The sequence below is a fragment of the Lotus japonicus genome, chromosome 4 (genome assembly GCF_012489685.1).
Source record: "Lotus japonicus ecotype B-129 chromosome 4, LjGifu_v1.2".
In the NCBI taxonomy this organism is placed as follows: Eukaryota; Viridiplantae; Streptophyta; class Magnoliopsida; order Fabales; family Fabaceae; genus Lotus; species Lotus japonicus.
The window spans coordinates 74,249,525-74,266,237 of record NC_080044.1 but is presented as its reverse complement, the minus strand read 5'-3'; the positions used below and the strand labels follow the sequence as shown (position 1 = coordinate 74,266,237).

The window sequence follows — 16,713 nt, the reverse complement described above, 5'->3', positions numbered from 1 at the left end:
AAACAATTTTTTTCTTCTCGAAAAACAATGAGACGAAATTTTGTGTTATGTTCACTTTATTTAATTTATATATATTTAGAGTTCAACAAATCATCAATATTCCCTATTTTAAAAAAAAAATTACTAGTATCAAAATCTACTGAAAAAAAAAACAAAAAGACATATATATACCTCTAGCTTAGGATGCTGTATGGTCCGAGGAAATGTATAGTTACAACTCTTATATCAGTATATGAGTGAATATGATAAAATAAAAATACTAAAAAAAGAAAAGATTAAATACTAAATAGGGATCTAGAAAAGGGAAACAAATAGAGGATGCTATGGCTAGCTATGGCCTATGGGTATCTTGAGGATCCTGCTGACATGGTAGGAGTCAATTGATTTCACGTTGTGGTTTTTATTGACACTAAATTGGCATGTGTCAGTTCGATCTTGACGTGTGTCGCGCAACAACCAACTCGTGCCCATCCTGTTCTGTGGGCCCAAATCCATATGATACAATACTAGCATCTTTCAATTTTGATACTCTCATTCATGGGATGGAATCCCAATTTTACTATGGTTTCTTATTTTTCGTTATTTAATGTTAAGCACACATTTTAAGAGTCATTTTCATTTTGAAACAAGAGTCATTTAATTGTTATATACAGCTTGATTGAATATTCTCATTTGAAAATGGATTATGTTAAGAGAAAAAATAATACTGTAGTAATTTTTTAGATTGGCCTCGCACGTAGTTGGGAGTTGGGGATTCGAAGGATATTTTGCTACATTGATTGTGCTAATGTGGTGAGTATCTTACAATTTGATATGGATGCTAGTCTCTTCTGGGTCAGGGAGTAGATAACACAAGTGAGGAGTTTGATTCAATTGGATTGGCAAATCATGATTGTGCTAGAATCTCTGGATCATAATACAATAACGGATATGTTGGCTCGTCAAGCGGTAAGAGACAGTACACCATAACGTGTCTGGAGACAACCGTCCTCAACCTTAATCTCGTGTCTATTGCATGATGTTTTAATCTAGTTACTTGTTTTTGCTTTTATTCCTAAAGTTAACAAAAAAAAAGTTTAGTGGGATTTTAAGACTCTACAAAATAAAGACGCAATTTTGTATCTATTTAGACAACGTTTTTAAATAGGTGGGTCAACACGTAATTTTATGGCAGTAATCTAAACGGTTAGAAAAACGTTTTTTTAACATAACGCCTAAAAACCTAAAAAAATGTGGAAGATGCCACACAAATGAATACCTATATGTATGTATATGTTTAAATTTTCATTGAACTCAATGTATTCACGTAAAATTTGACACATCAAAATCCTTCTTTTCAATCCATATTAAGTATTAACATCAACGTGGCAAATTCTGCATAAAAAAATAATAATGGCGTGTAAATCACTGTTGTATTACTTGCACATCGACGCTATAAAAAATATTTACACATCGACAAACCCATGGTACATTAAATATCATTAACTAGTGCGACATGGATGCGTAACAATGACCAAACAGGGAATAGAATAATAATCTATGAAATTTAGTTTTCATTGAATCTTCAAGATTATTTATAAATATTTATCAAATAATTTAAAAAATCAATTGCCATTTTTAGTAAATGTGCTATTGTGCTGATAAAAGTGTCACTACATATTAGGAAACTGATGACTGAAACATTGACTTAGACTAGTGCAAATGCGAATGCGACAGGGATTAGACCAAACAAGGAAAATAATCTTATCATGGAGAGTGGAGACTGTTACAAAAATTGACAGATTACTACCAAAGGAAATTGTTTCACGTGGAGGGAAGAACTGATTAGGTAGAATGAGAATCCAAATTGAAGTTGTCAATTAGAGATCATGATAACGATCGAAAAAGCCACATGTAAATTAAATAATTAAAACACTCTTGTCCTATTCAGTTTGTGGATTACTCTTGTGACTTGTGAGAAAATGAAATGTGCAAGTGAGGGTGTAAAGAAGCTGAATTGAAGTAGCTAAGGATCGATCTCATGAAGTCATAATGTCGACAGAATGAATTCATGAAGATTGAGACTAGCACCGCAAAGAGTTTCTCCATACATATCCTCTATCAATTGGAAGCTTGGGCACATGATTTTGGACATGGAGAGAAGATAAATGACCAACATGGTTACTATCAACTTCGTACTAGAATCGGATAGCCATAGAAAAATGCATGCAACAAAAGAATAAGTGAAATAAAAACAAGGAAAGAAAAATAAAATAATAGTATATGATAATGACATGATGGAAAGAAAAGAATATAGAAATTTGAGGTGCGAATATTATCGAATTCCACAACCGAATAGACAGGAAATTCTTCACTTGTAATTTAATGTCATTACAATCCACCTATATTGCTACAAATTATGGTCCATGCTTACCTATCTCGCTCATGCACCAACCATCTCCATATAGATCCTAATCCGCCCCAAATGAGATAGGAAATTTGTAACTTCCTATTTTGGCTTTTGTTTGACCCGCAGTTCGAAAGCGCGTTTGTTTTGAACACAAAATGTTTTGGAAATTGAGGTGCGAATATTTTTGGATACATAGAAAAATGCACACAGCAAAGAATAAGTGAAATAAAAACAAGAAAAATAAAATAAAATAATAGTATACGATAATGACGTGATGGGAAGAATAGAATATAGAAATTTGAGGTGTGAATATTTCTTAATTATATTCACTTTAAGTTATTTAAATAAATATAAATATGTATTATCGAATTCCACAACCGAATAAGCAGGAGAATCTTCAATTGTAATTTAAGGTCATTACAATCCACCTATATTGCTACAAATTATGGTCCATGTTTACCTATCTCACTCATGCACCAACCATCTCCATATAGATCCTAATCCGCCCCCAATGAGAAAGGGAATTTGTAACTTCCTATTTTGACTTTTGTTTGACTCGCAGTTTGGAAGTGCATTTGTTTTAGGTACAAAATGTTTTGGAAATTGATGTGCGAATATTTTTGGGTACATAGAAAAATGCATACAGCAAATAACGAGTGAAATAAAAAGAAGGAAAATAAAATAAAATAATAATATATGATAATGACGTGATGGGAAGAAAAGAATATAGAAATTTGAGGTGCGAATATATTTTAATTATATTCAATTTAAGTTATTTAAATAAATATAAAATATGTATTATCAAATTCCACAACCGAATAGACAGGAGAATCTTCACTTGTAATTTAAGGTCATTACAATCCACCTATATTGCTACAAATTATGGTCCATGTTTACCTATCTCATGCAGGCATCAACCATCTCCATAGATCCTAATCCGCCCCCAATGAGATATGAAATTTGTAACTTCCTATTTTGACTTTTGTTTAACCCGTAGTTTGGAAGCGCATTTGTTTTGGGTACATAATGTTTTGGAAATTGAGGTGCGAATATTTTTGGGTACATAGAAAAATGCATACAACAAAGAATAAGTGAAATAAAAACAAGGAAAGAAAAATAAAATAATAGTATGTGATAATGACGTGATGGGAAGAAAAGAATATAGAAATTGAGGTGTGAATATTTTTTAATTATATTCACTTTAAGTTATTTAAATAAATATAAAATATGTATTATTGAATTTCACAACCGAATAGACATGAGAATCTTCACTTGTAATTTAAGGTCATTACAATTCACCTATATTGCTATAAATTATGGTCCATGTTTACCTATCTCATGCATGCACCAATCATCTACATATAGATCCTAATCCGCCCCCAATGAGATAAGGAATTTGTAACTTCCTATTTTGACTTTTGTTTGACCCGCAGCTTGGTAGCGCTTTTGTTTTGGGTACAAAATGTATCAGAATTAGACGAGGAGATATATCGCAAAAACCAAGGATAAAAATTAGTTTATTTACATCAAGATTTTACATAGCTTATTCAAGACTTACTCGAACTATTTCGCAATAAAAAAAAGCTTTGGTTTCAGCTTATCGGGATAGAAATCGGGAAAAAAAAAGAATTTTGGGCGGGGCTCTTCATCTATCAATCAAAGGTGGCAGTTGGCTTCATTGCTTGTTGAAGACGGGAGAGATCTCAGATCAGGTTCAACCTAAAGTGAGTCATCATAAGGTTTCGCTCCTTGCTTTGAGGAAGGGATAGACAGTCGTGACTTTCTCGTTGTTCGAAAAATCAAGATTTGAATTAACATCCTTTAATCGAATCCTCCTAATTTGCATTGATATATTTGAAAGATTTCACTTCAATTGGAATTCGCTTATTCACCGCGTACGAGGATCCCCGACCCGCTAAGCATCCATGGCCTTCACAACAATACATCCACACTTACAGAAGATATAAATAAAATAGAGATATATGATGAATGATATGATATGAAAAGAATAAATAGGAAGAAATTAAATAAGATGAAAAAGAATGTTAATGCAAATACATCACATCTCACCACGAATCAAGCCATATCATGGATCAAACAAGCCATATCATCGTACCCTATTAACATGTAATCTTGTTGGTATATTTATATATAAATTAATTTTAGTATATTTGATTTCATTACTCTATATGCTTATTGACTAATACGTAGGTTTTTTTGGTACATTGGAAAGATAAATTACACACTATAAAGATCGATTTATGGACCTTCTCCTCTCCAACCTATATGTTAGGGGTGCACATGGATTGAGTTTGATGAATTTTTAGGCTAATTAAGATCCGAACCGATCAAAATTGTTTGGGTTGGGTTGGGTTGGATTTCATGAATTTTTACTTTCGGACCCGATCCAACCCAATCTGACGATCTTTGGGTTGGTTCGAATGGGTCAATTGGATTGACATATTAGAATAATAATAAATTTGGAATATTGAAAAAAAAATTAGAAAAAACTAGTAAATTTGTTATAGTACCATATAGCATAAAAAGGACACAAAATATTGTACTAAATAGAATGAAATAGTATTACGTTAATGACATATAGTCAAATAGCATGAAAAACAACCACGACAATGAAATCAAATTAATCAATACGACAATGACATAGATACTTAGAATTTAGATGTCTTTCATTCTCCGATATGCCAAATAAAATTGAAACAAAGAGTGAAGACTGTGTAAAGTGAAACCGTGAAATAAAATTAGGGTATTAGAATTTTGAGGTTGGATAGGTAAAATTGTTAAAAATATATATCAAATAATATATTATTATTGTATGTTTGGATTTCGGGTTGGGTTTGGTGGATTGTTATTAAATTCGATATCCGATCCGAAGTTGATTGGATTGTAATAAAATCCGTTTGATTGACCCGTTTACCCAATCCAACCAGCATTTTTTCCATTGGATTGGGTTGGATCGGACGAGTTCATTGGATATACCCGACCCATATGCACCCCTACTATATGTCACTCGAGGAAACTTACATGTAGATTTGTTGGTTACTCAATATTTATGATTAAATAGATTATCAGAAAAATAGTGAAATAGGTCACACACAAAAAAAACCTACACTAAAACAAGTAATAGATTAAATTTAAATCTCAAAATTATTTTTCATGTCAGACCTACTTACTTACGCAAAGTTCAGTCCAACCTAACTTATGTATACCCCAACCGACCCTATAAGCGACCATCCAGACCCACCTTTGCTCCACAAGAAAGCCCGGAATGCTCCACTGACCTTTTTTTTTGCCTTGTACTGTTCACAATGAGTTACCAAGCGTCGTCAAGCACACATAAAAGAATAGGGCCCAAGCTTCATCATCCAAAAAACACTGATCTTTTTTGTCCAACCAAATAATACTATGATTAAATACAGCATTTACTATTTTCAAAAAAAAATAAAATTACAGCATTTACTAGGAAAGCATGCAAACTTGTGTACAAAGATATGGATATGAATATTGACAAAAAAAAAGGTATGGATATGAATATGATAATTATAATCAGGTTTGAGTTTGAGATACAAATAAAATATATAAATTTAAATTTATGCATAATTAAATCATAAAAACTTAAAATAAAATAAAAAATTGACAACAACTTTGATGATAATTAAAAAAAAAAGTGAAAACAATTTAATAATTTAAATGTGTTAATTTTTCCTTTAACTAGATCTCTGACAAAGTTTAGTCCCTTGTCAGATTAAAGTTACATCTAGGTTCCTATAACTTTTGAAATTCCTTATTTTAGTCCTCATCGAAAGCAGAGGTATTACAAACCGAGTTTAGTCCCTTGTCATATTAAAGTTGTACCTGAGTCTCCGTAACTTTTGAAATTCCTAATTTTATCCTCACCAGAGGCGTAAGCTCTCAAAATGTACCCATAGTGATTTAATTTTTGTGAAAGATATTTGAAATAACACACACCCTAAGGGTTTGCCCAAAAAGAAAATAAGCAAGGCCCATAACATGAAACCCAAAGCGTTTTGGTTTTAGCTGCTTAGCTCTGTCTCTATCTTGAGCATTACGCAGCTCAAATGAACTCAACCCAAGTCTAGTCCTCTTTCTCTGCGAACCTTAGCATCCGTCTACGATATCTGAACCTCGATTCGTTCCAGGTTTTTCTCTCTCTTTACATTCGCTTTCAGTTAGCATCCATCGATAAATGTTTTTTTTTTTTGTGTTTTTACAACAGAGAAATAGAATGTAACTATACCTAAATTGTTGAACTGTGAATTGGAATTTATATGGAGAAACCTGGGAAGCACGGACACTTCAAAACAGAGGCGTGTCCGCGTGTCCGACACGCGGACGACACGGACACGCCACCGACACGTGACCGACACGTGTCGGACACGTCTGAGGCGTGTCTGAATAAAAAAACATTATTTTTTGGCTCGGACACGGCTTGGACACGGCGTGGACACGGCTTGTATATTGAGCCGACACACATTTGTGGCTGGACACACATATGGGACACTTTGTACTATTTTTTTATTATTTTCTGACTTAAAAAAAAAGATAAATTAAAAATAAACAACCTTATCTAATTAAACATCAAACAAAGGTAATAAAAAACAATGATTCAGTGGGCTCATAACGCACAAACACGACTCTTCTCCTCTCCTCTTCTCTTGCGTGTTTCATCTCCTGCCTCCGCCAGCGGCGGCGCTCCTCCTTCTCCACCAGCGGTGACGTTTCCTCCTACCTCTTGGTCTTCTCTCTTGCTTCCCTTCTCTGTTACTTGAAATAGGTAAGACCTTTATTTTGTTTTCACTCTGATTTTGCAGTTTTTACTTGATAGAGAGAGTGAGCATGGTTAGATTATTTGTGTTTATGAGTATTGGATATTGATATTCTGGTTTTTGCTTTCTTCTTTGATGTACTGTGAAGGCTTTCTTCCCTTGCTTTTATTGGTTCTCTGTTTTTCCTGTTTGTAATAGGGTTTGCACCCCTTAAGTGCAATTCATTTATTCAATCTCATTTTACTGCACATCATTGTACTTCAGAATTGTAAGATCAATCTGATTAGGTACCAATAGTGTTAATTACAAATATACAGATATACTATCCTAAATTAGTTTCTTAAGGTTTCTCCTAATCGATTATATTATATGTACATATACACTACCATAAATATGTAAGACTTTTTGAAATTTTTTATTACCATACAGTCAGACTAATGGTTGAATGATGTTTTAGTTCAAACTCTCCTAATCTTTGGTAAAATGTAGCCTGATATTGATAAATAGTACAATTTTCAAGCTTCTTTTGCTTCTATTAAGAAGCATTGTTACTGACTTAATTGTGTGTGTTATTATATTGAATTGATCAACATATTATAGTACGATGTTCTCTTAATTTTGTGAACATATTATCATGTTTTTTTTTTAATATATATATATATATATATAAGCCGTGTCCCCGTATCCTATTTTTTAGAGTTTAGCCGTGTCGGCGTTCCCGCCCGTGTCCGTGCTTCATAGGGAGAAACTTAGCAAACTTGTTCTTTGATTATGGTGTTCTTTTTCTCTATGATTACGTTAATTGTTAGTAAAACACAGTGCATTTAGGTGAACTCATGTAAGTTCATATTGTTGTTGGCATTTTTTTCTTTGTCTTATTGAATATGAGGTTAGTTAAGGTTCAAAAGGATGGTTATAAAGGGTGATTCTTGTGTATAAGGCTGAAAAGCTGGAGAAGGAATGCTTGAACCAAGTGAAATGCATTAAAGGAGTGATAAGTCTTGGTCATGGAATACTGTATTAGGAAATGATAGAGTAGTTACTCTCACAAGCTATTTAATGAATGGTCACAAGATTTTGTTACACTCTGATTGACTAAACACTGCGAAGAAAGTTCAAAACTATACCTTGGGTTGTAGAATTTGGGAGTTTGAGGTGAAAAAGTGCTGTAAAAGATTGGTAATGACAAAGCAGTTGGTCTGGACTAGATAATATACCTGTTGGGGATGAAAGGATCAATGAGAGAATATAATTAAATTGTAAATAAGAAAAATACTTTATTTATTCCTTAATTGTGATGATAAACCTTGTAAACATGTTCTTGTGCAATGGTATTCTTTTCTATGATTGTGTGATGGTTATCGAAAAGCAACAAATTTGGATGAGCAAAAAGTAAATGCATATTTTGTGTGGCAAACTCTGTCATTTTTCTATTTATGTATGAGAATCACAACAGCAGATTGTGCTTCCTGGTACCAAATGTTGTCATTATTTATGCACTGCTGCTTTATTGTTTCCTTCAAGTTCCTCTTTAATTGCATGCATAGTTTAAACAAATATCTTGTAACACACTTTACTAACTTATTGGCTGTTATCCTCTATTTAATTCTGGTAGGTGCTTTCTCTTGGAAATTTTGGAATGAATGGATTGGAGATGACAATCTCCGCAACAAGCAATTTCGGCATGATTAGGTTCGGTGTCATTCTCCAGAAAACATTTGTATCACCTTGTATCAGGAGAAAGTATGGAAAAGGAAATTTTAGAAATCTGTCCATGTGTACCTCACCATCAGTTTCTTTCGTTAACCCTGACACTGCTCAGTCCCCCTCATTTACGGTATTTGCATCCCAACTTCCACAGGCTGATGTCACACAACGGTCAGACGAGTGGTTCGCTCTTCGCAAGGACAGGCTAACCACAAGCACATTCAGCACTGCGTTAGGCTTTTGGAAAGGGGGCCGCCGCCTCGAGCTGTGGAATGAGAAAGTGTTTGCATCAGAGAAACAAATCATAGAAGCTTCTAAGAAAGCCATGGAATGGGGAGTGCTCAATGAGGCAGCTGCTATAGAACAGTACAAAAAAATCACAGGCCATGAGGTGGGCTCAATGGGGTTTGCAGTCCATTCAAAACAGTCTTATGATTGGCTCGGCGCCTCTCCTGATGGTGTTCTTGGATGCTTCCCGGGAGGTGCAATGGGGATATTGGAAGTCAAGTGTCCATATAACAAGGGCAAGCCTGAGACAGGATTGCCATGGTCAACCATGCCTTTCTATTACATGCCTCAAGTGCAGGGCCAAATGGAGATAATGGACTGTGAATTGCTTGATTTGTATTGTTGGACCCCAAATGGAAGCACTATATTTCGCGTGGTCAGGGAACGCGAGTATTGGAACTTGATATATGGGATTCTAAGAGAGTTTTGGTGGGAAAATGTGATTCCTGCTAGGGAAGCTCTGGTGTTGGGATGCGAAGAGGAGGTGAAGTCTTACGAGCCTGCATCTACACACAAGATGACAGGTTTAGCAATTTCTAAGAGCATAAAGTTAGCTAGTGAGACAAAGCTAATATGCAGAGAACTTGGTGGTCATGTTGAATTTTATAACTGACTGTTGTACACTTGTAGTGAGTTAGGAAATGATTCAATCATTTAATCCCTATTCTTTGTACTGCCTTCAGCGCCCTTCTATCTTTGAAGCAAACAGGATTTGTATATAACTTTCATTTCTTGTATTTCATATAGTAACTTTTAGCATTTCTTGTTTTGTTTTAATTGTAAAAGTAAATGTGCACGTAATATTGGTACTGGTCATGCAGAGTTTTTTCAGACTATAAAGTAGTTGACTTTGATGATATAGTTTTTTTTGAAAGTGTTGTCCTTCAGCAGTCACAATTTTTTAAGTTTTATCATTTAACGGAGGTATCATGGTGGTGGGTTCATGGCATTGGAGATGAATGACATTGAAGATGAATGGGGGTAGAGGTATTGATGAAATGATAAAATAAAATTGTGAAGTATCTAATGTCTTGCCCATGAGTGCTGTGATGGGCAAATAATAAAGATTTTATTTTCTCCAGCAGGGACCAAACCAAATTTAAGACTACCAAATATTAGAACATAATATGCAGAGAAATGGGAACCCCGCCACTAACCAACCCCTTCAAACCCTCCCTCACGCTCCACTGTCTCTGCATAGGAAAGTCATTGCCACAACCGATCTCGCCATTTGCCAGTGGCCTCATCCCAGAAAGCTATCACCATCATTTTCCTTTCCCACCTTCAGCCTCCTCTCATCTTCTAGGGTTTACACCTTTACTATTGATAGCTACATTAGGTTTAGTTTTGAAATGAGGTAGCCATACCATTCAACTTGACTAGCATTTTCCCAAAACACTAGTTGATTGATTTGGGTGAAAGAAAAAGATCAAAAGCTGGGAAGTTATTAAAAAGTAACTACTTATGATCTAAAACGTTCTTTCACGAATTGGACGAAATGAGGAATCATCGTTTCAACCAATCATTTTTTTCAAATTTTTAATATTTATACAAGAGAATCTTGCTCATGATAAGAGTGGAATTTATGAACCAATAAAATAGGGGCAGGACATGCAGAAAAAAAAATCATCTCGTGCCATACACATTTTCTACTAAATAAAGGGCACAACTATTTGAAAAAGAAAATTAGCTACGAAAAACCACCAAAGTCAATCGGACGGTTGTTCGTTAAAGATAAACAATCACTTATGCTACAATAAGGGTGTCGAGAAGTGTGAACAACACACTCTTTTGAACACACTAATATTTCTTAAGATTAGTATATGACAATTTCTTTGGTACCCCTTTGAAAGTAAAGGGTTCCGTACCTTTTCTTCATATTTTCTCCCTTATAGTCTTTTAAAATTTACAATTTAGTCATTTGCATGGTAAAAAATAAACTAAAAGGTTTAGTACCCTCTTATATTTTAATGGGTACCAAAACAATGTCCTTAGTATATTTTCAAAATAACAAATATATTTCTCTAAGATGTTAAAAAATGTATTCCCTTTTTAAAAAATAAGTCAATAACTTAATGCGTTGAAGAGTGAGTTCAAAAAAGTATGTTATTAGTATTTTTTTATGTTGCTTTATTAATATATCTTTTTTTATTGATGCAATTCAAATGCGAGGAGTACAACAACACTCACTTTTCAACATTGTCTTTCAACTCTCTTGTTGATCGATTGAAATTCATGTGAGTCTCACTAAACTATTTTTAGTAGATCTCACATGATTTTAAACTAATCAATGAGACAATATTGCAAAGAGAGTGTTACGGCCCGTTTGTGTGGAGAGACTTTGAACCAAGAGAGTTTATAATAAGAGATTTAGAAGAGAGATGGGATTACCAACTTTGTTTGGAAGGGGTGAGTCGCAACAAAGAGTGAGGGTTGGCTCACCTCTATTATAACAAACAACCGACAAAATTTATTCAATATCTCACCTCTTTCTTTCCTCTCTTTTTTCTCTTTATTTCTTCTCTTTCTCCGTCATAAACCAAATAAAGCCTTTTTTTACAAAGCCTTACCACTATTATAACAAACAACCGACAAAATTTACTCTTAAGGTGAATGTTGCTCACATAGTAACACTGTTGCACGCCACAAATCCTCCCAATTCCGAAAAATAAAGCAGTAGATAAATAAATAAAAATAATAGCTTGCTGTATAGATAACAGAAGTTCACAGTAAGTTAAATAAAGCAGTGGATAAATAAAAAATAAAGCAGTGTATATTCTTTCCTTTCAGTTGTAGTATATCCTCCCAATTCCGAAAAGTTTGCAACCAAGCAAAGACAACGAAGAAGTAATCTATGGGTTATCCATTCTCTCTAGCAACAGAAACCAACTAACTTCACATGTCATAACATAGCATCTTCCTAAATTTAACCAAGCATCAACGAATAACTTTCTTACGAGGCCAAGCACACACTGCTGAATGCCAACATAGTTTGGCCACCAAGACATGCATGTTTGGTGTAACATTGATCCCAAACATATCAGGGCCATTTTAAAATATCAAATCATTCAACTACTTTTCATCGCAAGTGACATTTGAGGGCCAACATAATGAAGAACCTCTTCACAAGGGAAATAAAAATACACAAATAACAGATTTCTCCAAAAATATTCATGACAAATTGACAATAGTATTCAATTTAAGGTCCACAAATCCACCATAAACGAATATCACATGATACAAAGCTAGGAATGACATGAGTATGGATTAAATCGTAATATCACAAATCCTTATTTTTATTTTTATTTTCACTTCTCTCCAAGGATGGGAAAAAAGGAATAAAGAGGGGACATATATGATATACCACAACCTTGCAAGAGTGAATCATCAACAAAGTCAATGAAGAAGTAACGTCCAAAGATCAGATAATTCAAACTGGTCATGCACCTGAATATGACCCAAAAAGAATGCCTGCATGCCACAGCATAACGATCCAACTGCACCCCTCATAATCAGAGTGCCACAAGATTGAAGATCAACCGTAACTATGCAGTAGACGATCGACAACATGGTAATTGATTTGGTTCCTGTAGATTAATCCAGTAGTTGCAGAAACACAAATGAAGTCACTTTCCACTTTCTATATACAACAGAAAAACCCCCCACTGAATGCATCCCACTTCTGAGAACTAGTACAAAGAACACCACTGACCACACCACTCCAACAGCGCCCAATATCTCATGACTTCATAGGGGAACTTTAAAATAATTCCATCAGAAACTTCATGACGACGACACAAGCCCTAACTTTGCTCGTCGATAACAAATGAATTGGATGGCCGATCCTTCCTCTCTATCTTTTCTGAACATTTGACTAGCTGCTTGGAACAAGAAGAGCAAAGTAATTCCAGACAAAATGTTTCCTCGTATTCACTGTCATTGATGCAGCGGCCACACTGACTACACCGGGGTATGCAAAGAGTGCATGCTCTGCACATCTGAGTGGGGTGCCCATCCCCTTGACAACCCTCTGCAGGACAATCATATACAAGCCTTAAATTTTGACACCGTGGACAAACTTCAATATCTATGGCCTGATCATCATCACAGGACATATATAAGTTCGCTCTGCTATAGTAGTGTGGTTTGTGAGAGTGCTGCTGCAGCTGGCTATCAGTGCCCAACAAGAGCTGCAGTTCCTCAAAATGCTTCTGTGTAATACCATAGAGGCCGCCTATGTGTAAATGCTTCACCCTTTGGGTACCCCTAGAGTTGTGAACTCTTAAAATACCCACAATACCTTCAATACTGAGTCTTGTACATCCAGGAACACTCAACTGCATAGTATTGCATTTAAAAGGGAAAAAAATTAGTTATACCCCAAAGAGTTGTAAAACATATGAATGGAAAAAGAAAACTCTAAAAGTTGGCTGAGCTCTTGAGTATCCAATGCTCAGAGAAGTTAACACAATAACAATTGACAAAGTTAGAGAATATGAAGTGGATTAACGCTGAAGCACATGATATATGAAGGAAACACAAATAGTAGCACTCATAGTAGTCAATCCCGGATAGCGGTGCGTAGCGGCCGACCCCAAAAGTGGGATAGCGCATAGCGGGATGGCCGCTATTCAGATTTTTTATATATAATTAATAGTATACTACTATATACATATAAATGCCTAAAAAATGTCAAATATTGCCTAAAATTCATAATAGATATAAAAATCATAGGTCTTGAACAATAACACACATCTAAAAACCACTCAAAAGCAAGGTAAAGAAGTCTGATTTGCAAATCTGAATGAAGAATGAAGCTTCATTCTTTCAAGGTTGACATAAAATCGTCCAGAGAAGTCCTAAAATGCCCCTAAAAAGGTTCCCCAACAATTTAAAACCGAGGGGCTTGAGTCATTTTTCCCTTTGTCCATATAGCGCCGCTATTTCCCGCTATTCGCGCCGCTACGGCCGCTATTGTGAAGTGCGCCGCTATTTCATTTCAATAGCGGCAGGGAGCCACTCCGCTGCGCTGCTATAGCGGCGCTATCGCGCGCTATTGACTACTATGGTAGCACTATTACTTAGGTTCCAAGATATGGCAAATGCATAAGAGTTATTTAGCCTGAACAGACCCAACCTAAATAACAAAAGGATCTCACAGGTATCGCAGTTGACAGCTGGAATATAATCTATTTTTCTTTTATGTCTTCCCTTCGAACATGGGCTTTATTTCCCACCGGCCACCAACCACAACGAAGTATAGAACATTTTCTACCAATGCATGAATTGATGCAAATCGCAATATGATTAAATGTTACAACTGTTAGGTCAGTAAATCAGGAATGCAAATGTACAATTATAGCCAATGATATGCGGTTTAACTATTTTGGAAAAGAAAAAAAGCATTTACTACCCCTACATCCATATTTGCCTTTTTACCAATAAATGATATTGCGACAGATTAATTAATAATAACGCTAAATTGATTTCAATAATGAATTTAATGAAGACAAACGACGAAATTCCGGAAATAAATACTTATAGCGGTCAAAGGCGCCAAATGATCTAAACAGAATCTGCTGACTTCTTAGTTATACAAAAGTGCCAACTCAAGGTTTTATCACCAATTAAAAAATTTAATCAAAATAAAACAACAGCACCAGCAAAACCCAAATTAATTAAATATAAGTACACACATACATGTTTTAGATGAACTGCAACATATCTCAAATCTAATTTGAAATCCACAAATGAATTATGGTAATGCATGCTCACCTTGATTAACTTGGGATTGGCTAGAAGAACACGCTTCAGACCTTCATCAGTTATCCTAGTGCACTCCACCAGGCTCAAGCATTGAAGATTGCCTTGAGCTCTACTGGTTAATTCCAGAAGAACATCATCAGTAATCCTCTCATTTAAAGGCTGGTCAATGTGGATACTCCTCCACAAAAGCGGATCACCCCGAACCGTAGATTGCAGATATTTGCACACTCCTTCAACAACAAGAAGATCGGGCAGCCCCAGATAACTAAGACAAAAACTTAAAGCCGGATGAGGAGCAAGATCATCTCCTCCAAGGCAACTCACATCATCCATACATGACGTGTCACCTGACACGCTGGCAATGGCCACATCTTTAAATTCACGGCCCAAGCCCAACATGTCGTGCATGTCGTCGCAAGCATAACCGAAATCAAAATTACAGGACACAGCTCCGTCTCCTCTCGAAGAAGAAGACTCGCCTGGTCCGCTCTGCCCATGCAATACATTCCTCTCCTCAACACCTGTGTTCCCGCCAGGGAAACCGTGGAACCTCATAGCATTGTTCCAAAAAAAATTCAACTCGGCAAACAGCTGGTAACTATGTTCAGTCGGCCTGAGCTGATCCCTCTGGTATCCACCATAATCAAACTCCAAATCCTCAAGCCATCCGGTGATGGCTGTGAAGGTAGTACCGATATCCATCCCGGTGAAGGTAGTGCTGATGTCCATGCCAAATGGATCCGAGGGCAAAATATCAAGAATGTCCTTGGAAACAGAATCCTGGGCGGCACTGGCACCGACATTGGGACCCCTATTACATCTATCACTGGCAAAGGGATTCTCAACACCAGGCCAAACCTTCCCAAAGCTATCACCACCACCACCACTCATCTCAGGCTTTTTACCCTCCACTCGGTAACCATTCCCCATCCTCAAATTATCCTCATCCGCAAAAAATGATCGACGCGACAAATTCAACGCCATCTCATGTATCTCTACCTATCAATCTACCAATATACACACCCTAACCAACCAAACCCTAATTTTTTTGAGGGGATTCTACCCACAAAACCAAAAAAAATTCTTTTTTTTTCTTTTTTTTTTTCCTGACACAAGAACAAATAAAAAGAGATCTAAGAAACAAGAAAACCCTCGATTTCGGATTGCAAACTAAAACACCGCACCAAAAACTTCACAGAGTTCCTTGCGAAGACCCAGATAGAGATTGATTGATAACAATAATAATAGTAATAATCTAATGGAGAATCAACACAACCCAGCTAGAATGGAATCAGAGGAAGAACAATAGAATCGAATTTGTACACAGAATGAAAATTGAAAAAATCTCTAGTTTTTTTTTCTCTTTTTTTTTTCCCTCGTCAACCCGATAAGCCTAAGGATTCAAAGGGAGAAGAAGATAGAAAAGGAAACAGCGAATTACCAGAGAGGAAGAAGAAACCCTAATATGGTGACCCTGAAGGGAAGGAAAATATGAGGAGGAAGCGTAAGTATTGGGAATCGTGAAGAGGAGGAGAATGAGGTGGTGGTTGCCAATCGGAGGGAGGGAATCGCGGTTGTTTCCACCGGGAGAGGGTGCTGCCGATGCCGATCGAGTTCGCGGAAACGAATGAGAGAGAATGTGAGAGAAGAGAGAGAGAATGAATGAGAAAAATAAAAACGGAATAAAAAAATATATAAATGGGAGAAGAAAAAGAAAAGAAAAAATGAAATTAGGGTGAGAATAAAAAAAAATAAAAA

The 16,713-nt window shown here is 35.7% G+C and overlaps 2 protein-coding genes across 2 annotated transcripts; one reads left to right on the top strand and one right to left on the bottom strand.

Moving 5' to 3' along the window:
- The first annotated feature begins 6,967 nt into the window (after nt 1-6,967).
- LOC130714756 (uncharacterized) lies at nt 6,968-9,948 on the top strand. Its single transcript, XM_057564704.1, has 2 exons — nt 6,968-7,202; nt 8,810-9,948. Exon 2 carries the CDS (start codon nt 8,834-8,836, stop codon nt 9,800-9,802), a length of 969 nt encoding a protein of 322 aa, XP_057420687.1. The 5' UTR covers nt 6,968-7,202; nt 8,810-8,833; the 3' UTR covers nt 9,803-9,948.
- A 2,382-nt stretch (nt 9,949-12,330) lies between these two features.
- On the bottom strand, nt 12,331-16,633 carry LOC130710735 (F-box protein SKIP14). The gene is made up of 2 exons (XM_057560086.1): nt 14,965-16,633; nt 12,331-13,526 (listed from the first exon to the last, which is right to left on the bottom strand). Exons 1-2 carry the CDS (start codon nt 15,937-15,939, stop codon nt 12,993-12,995), a joined length of 1,509 nt encoding a protein of 502 aa, XP_057416069.1. The 5' UTR covers nt 15,940-16,633; the 3' UTR covers nt 12,331-12,992.
- Nucleotides 16,634-16,713: the final 80 nt, after the last annotated feature.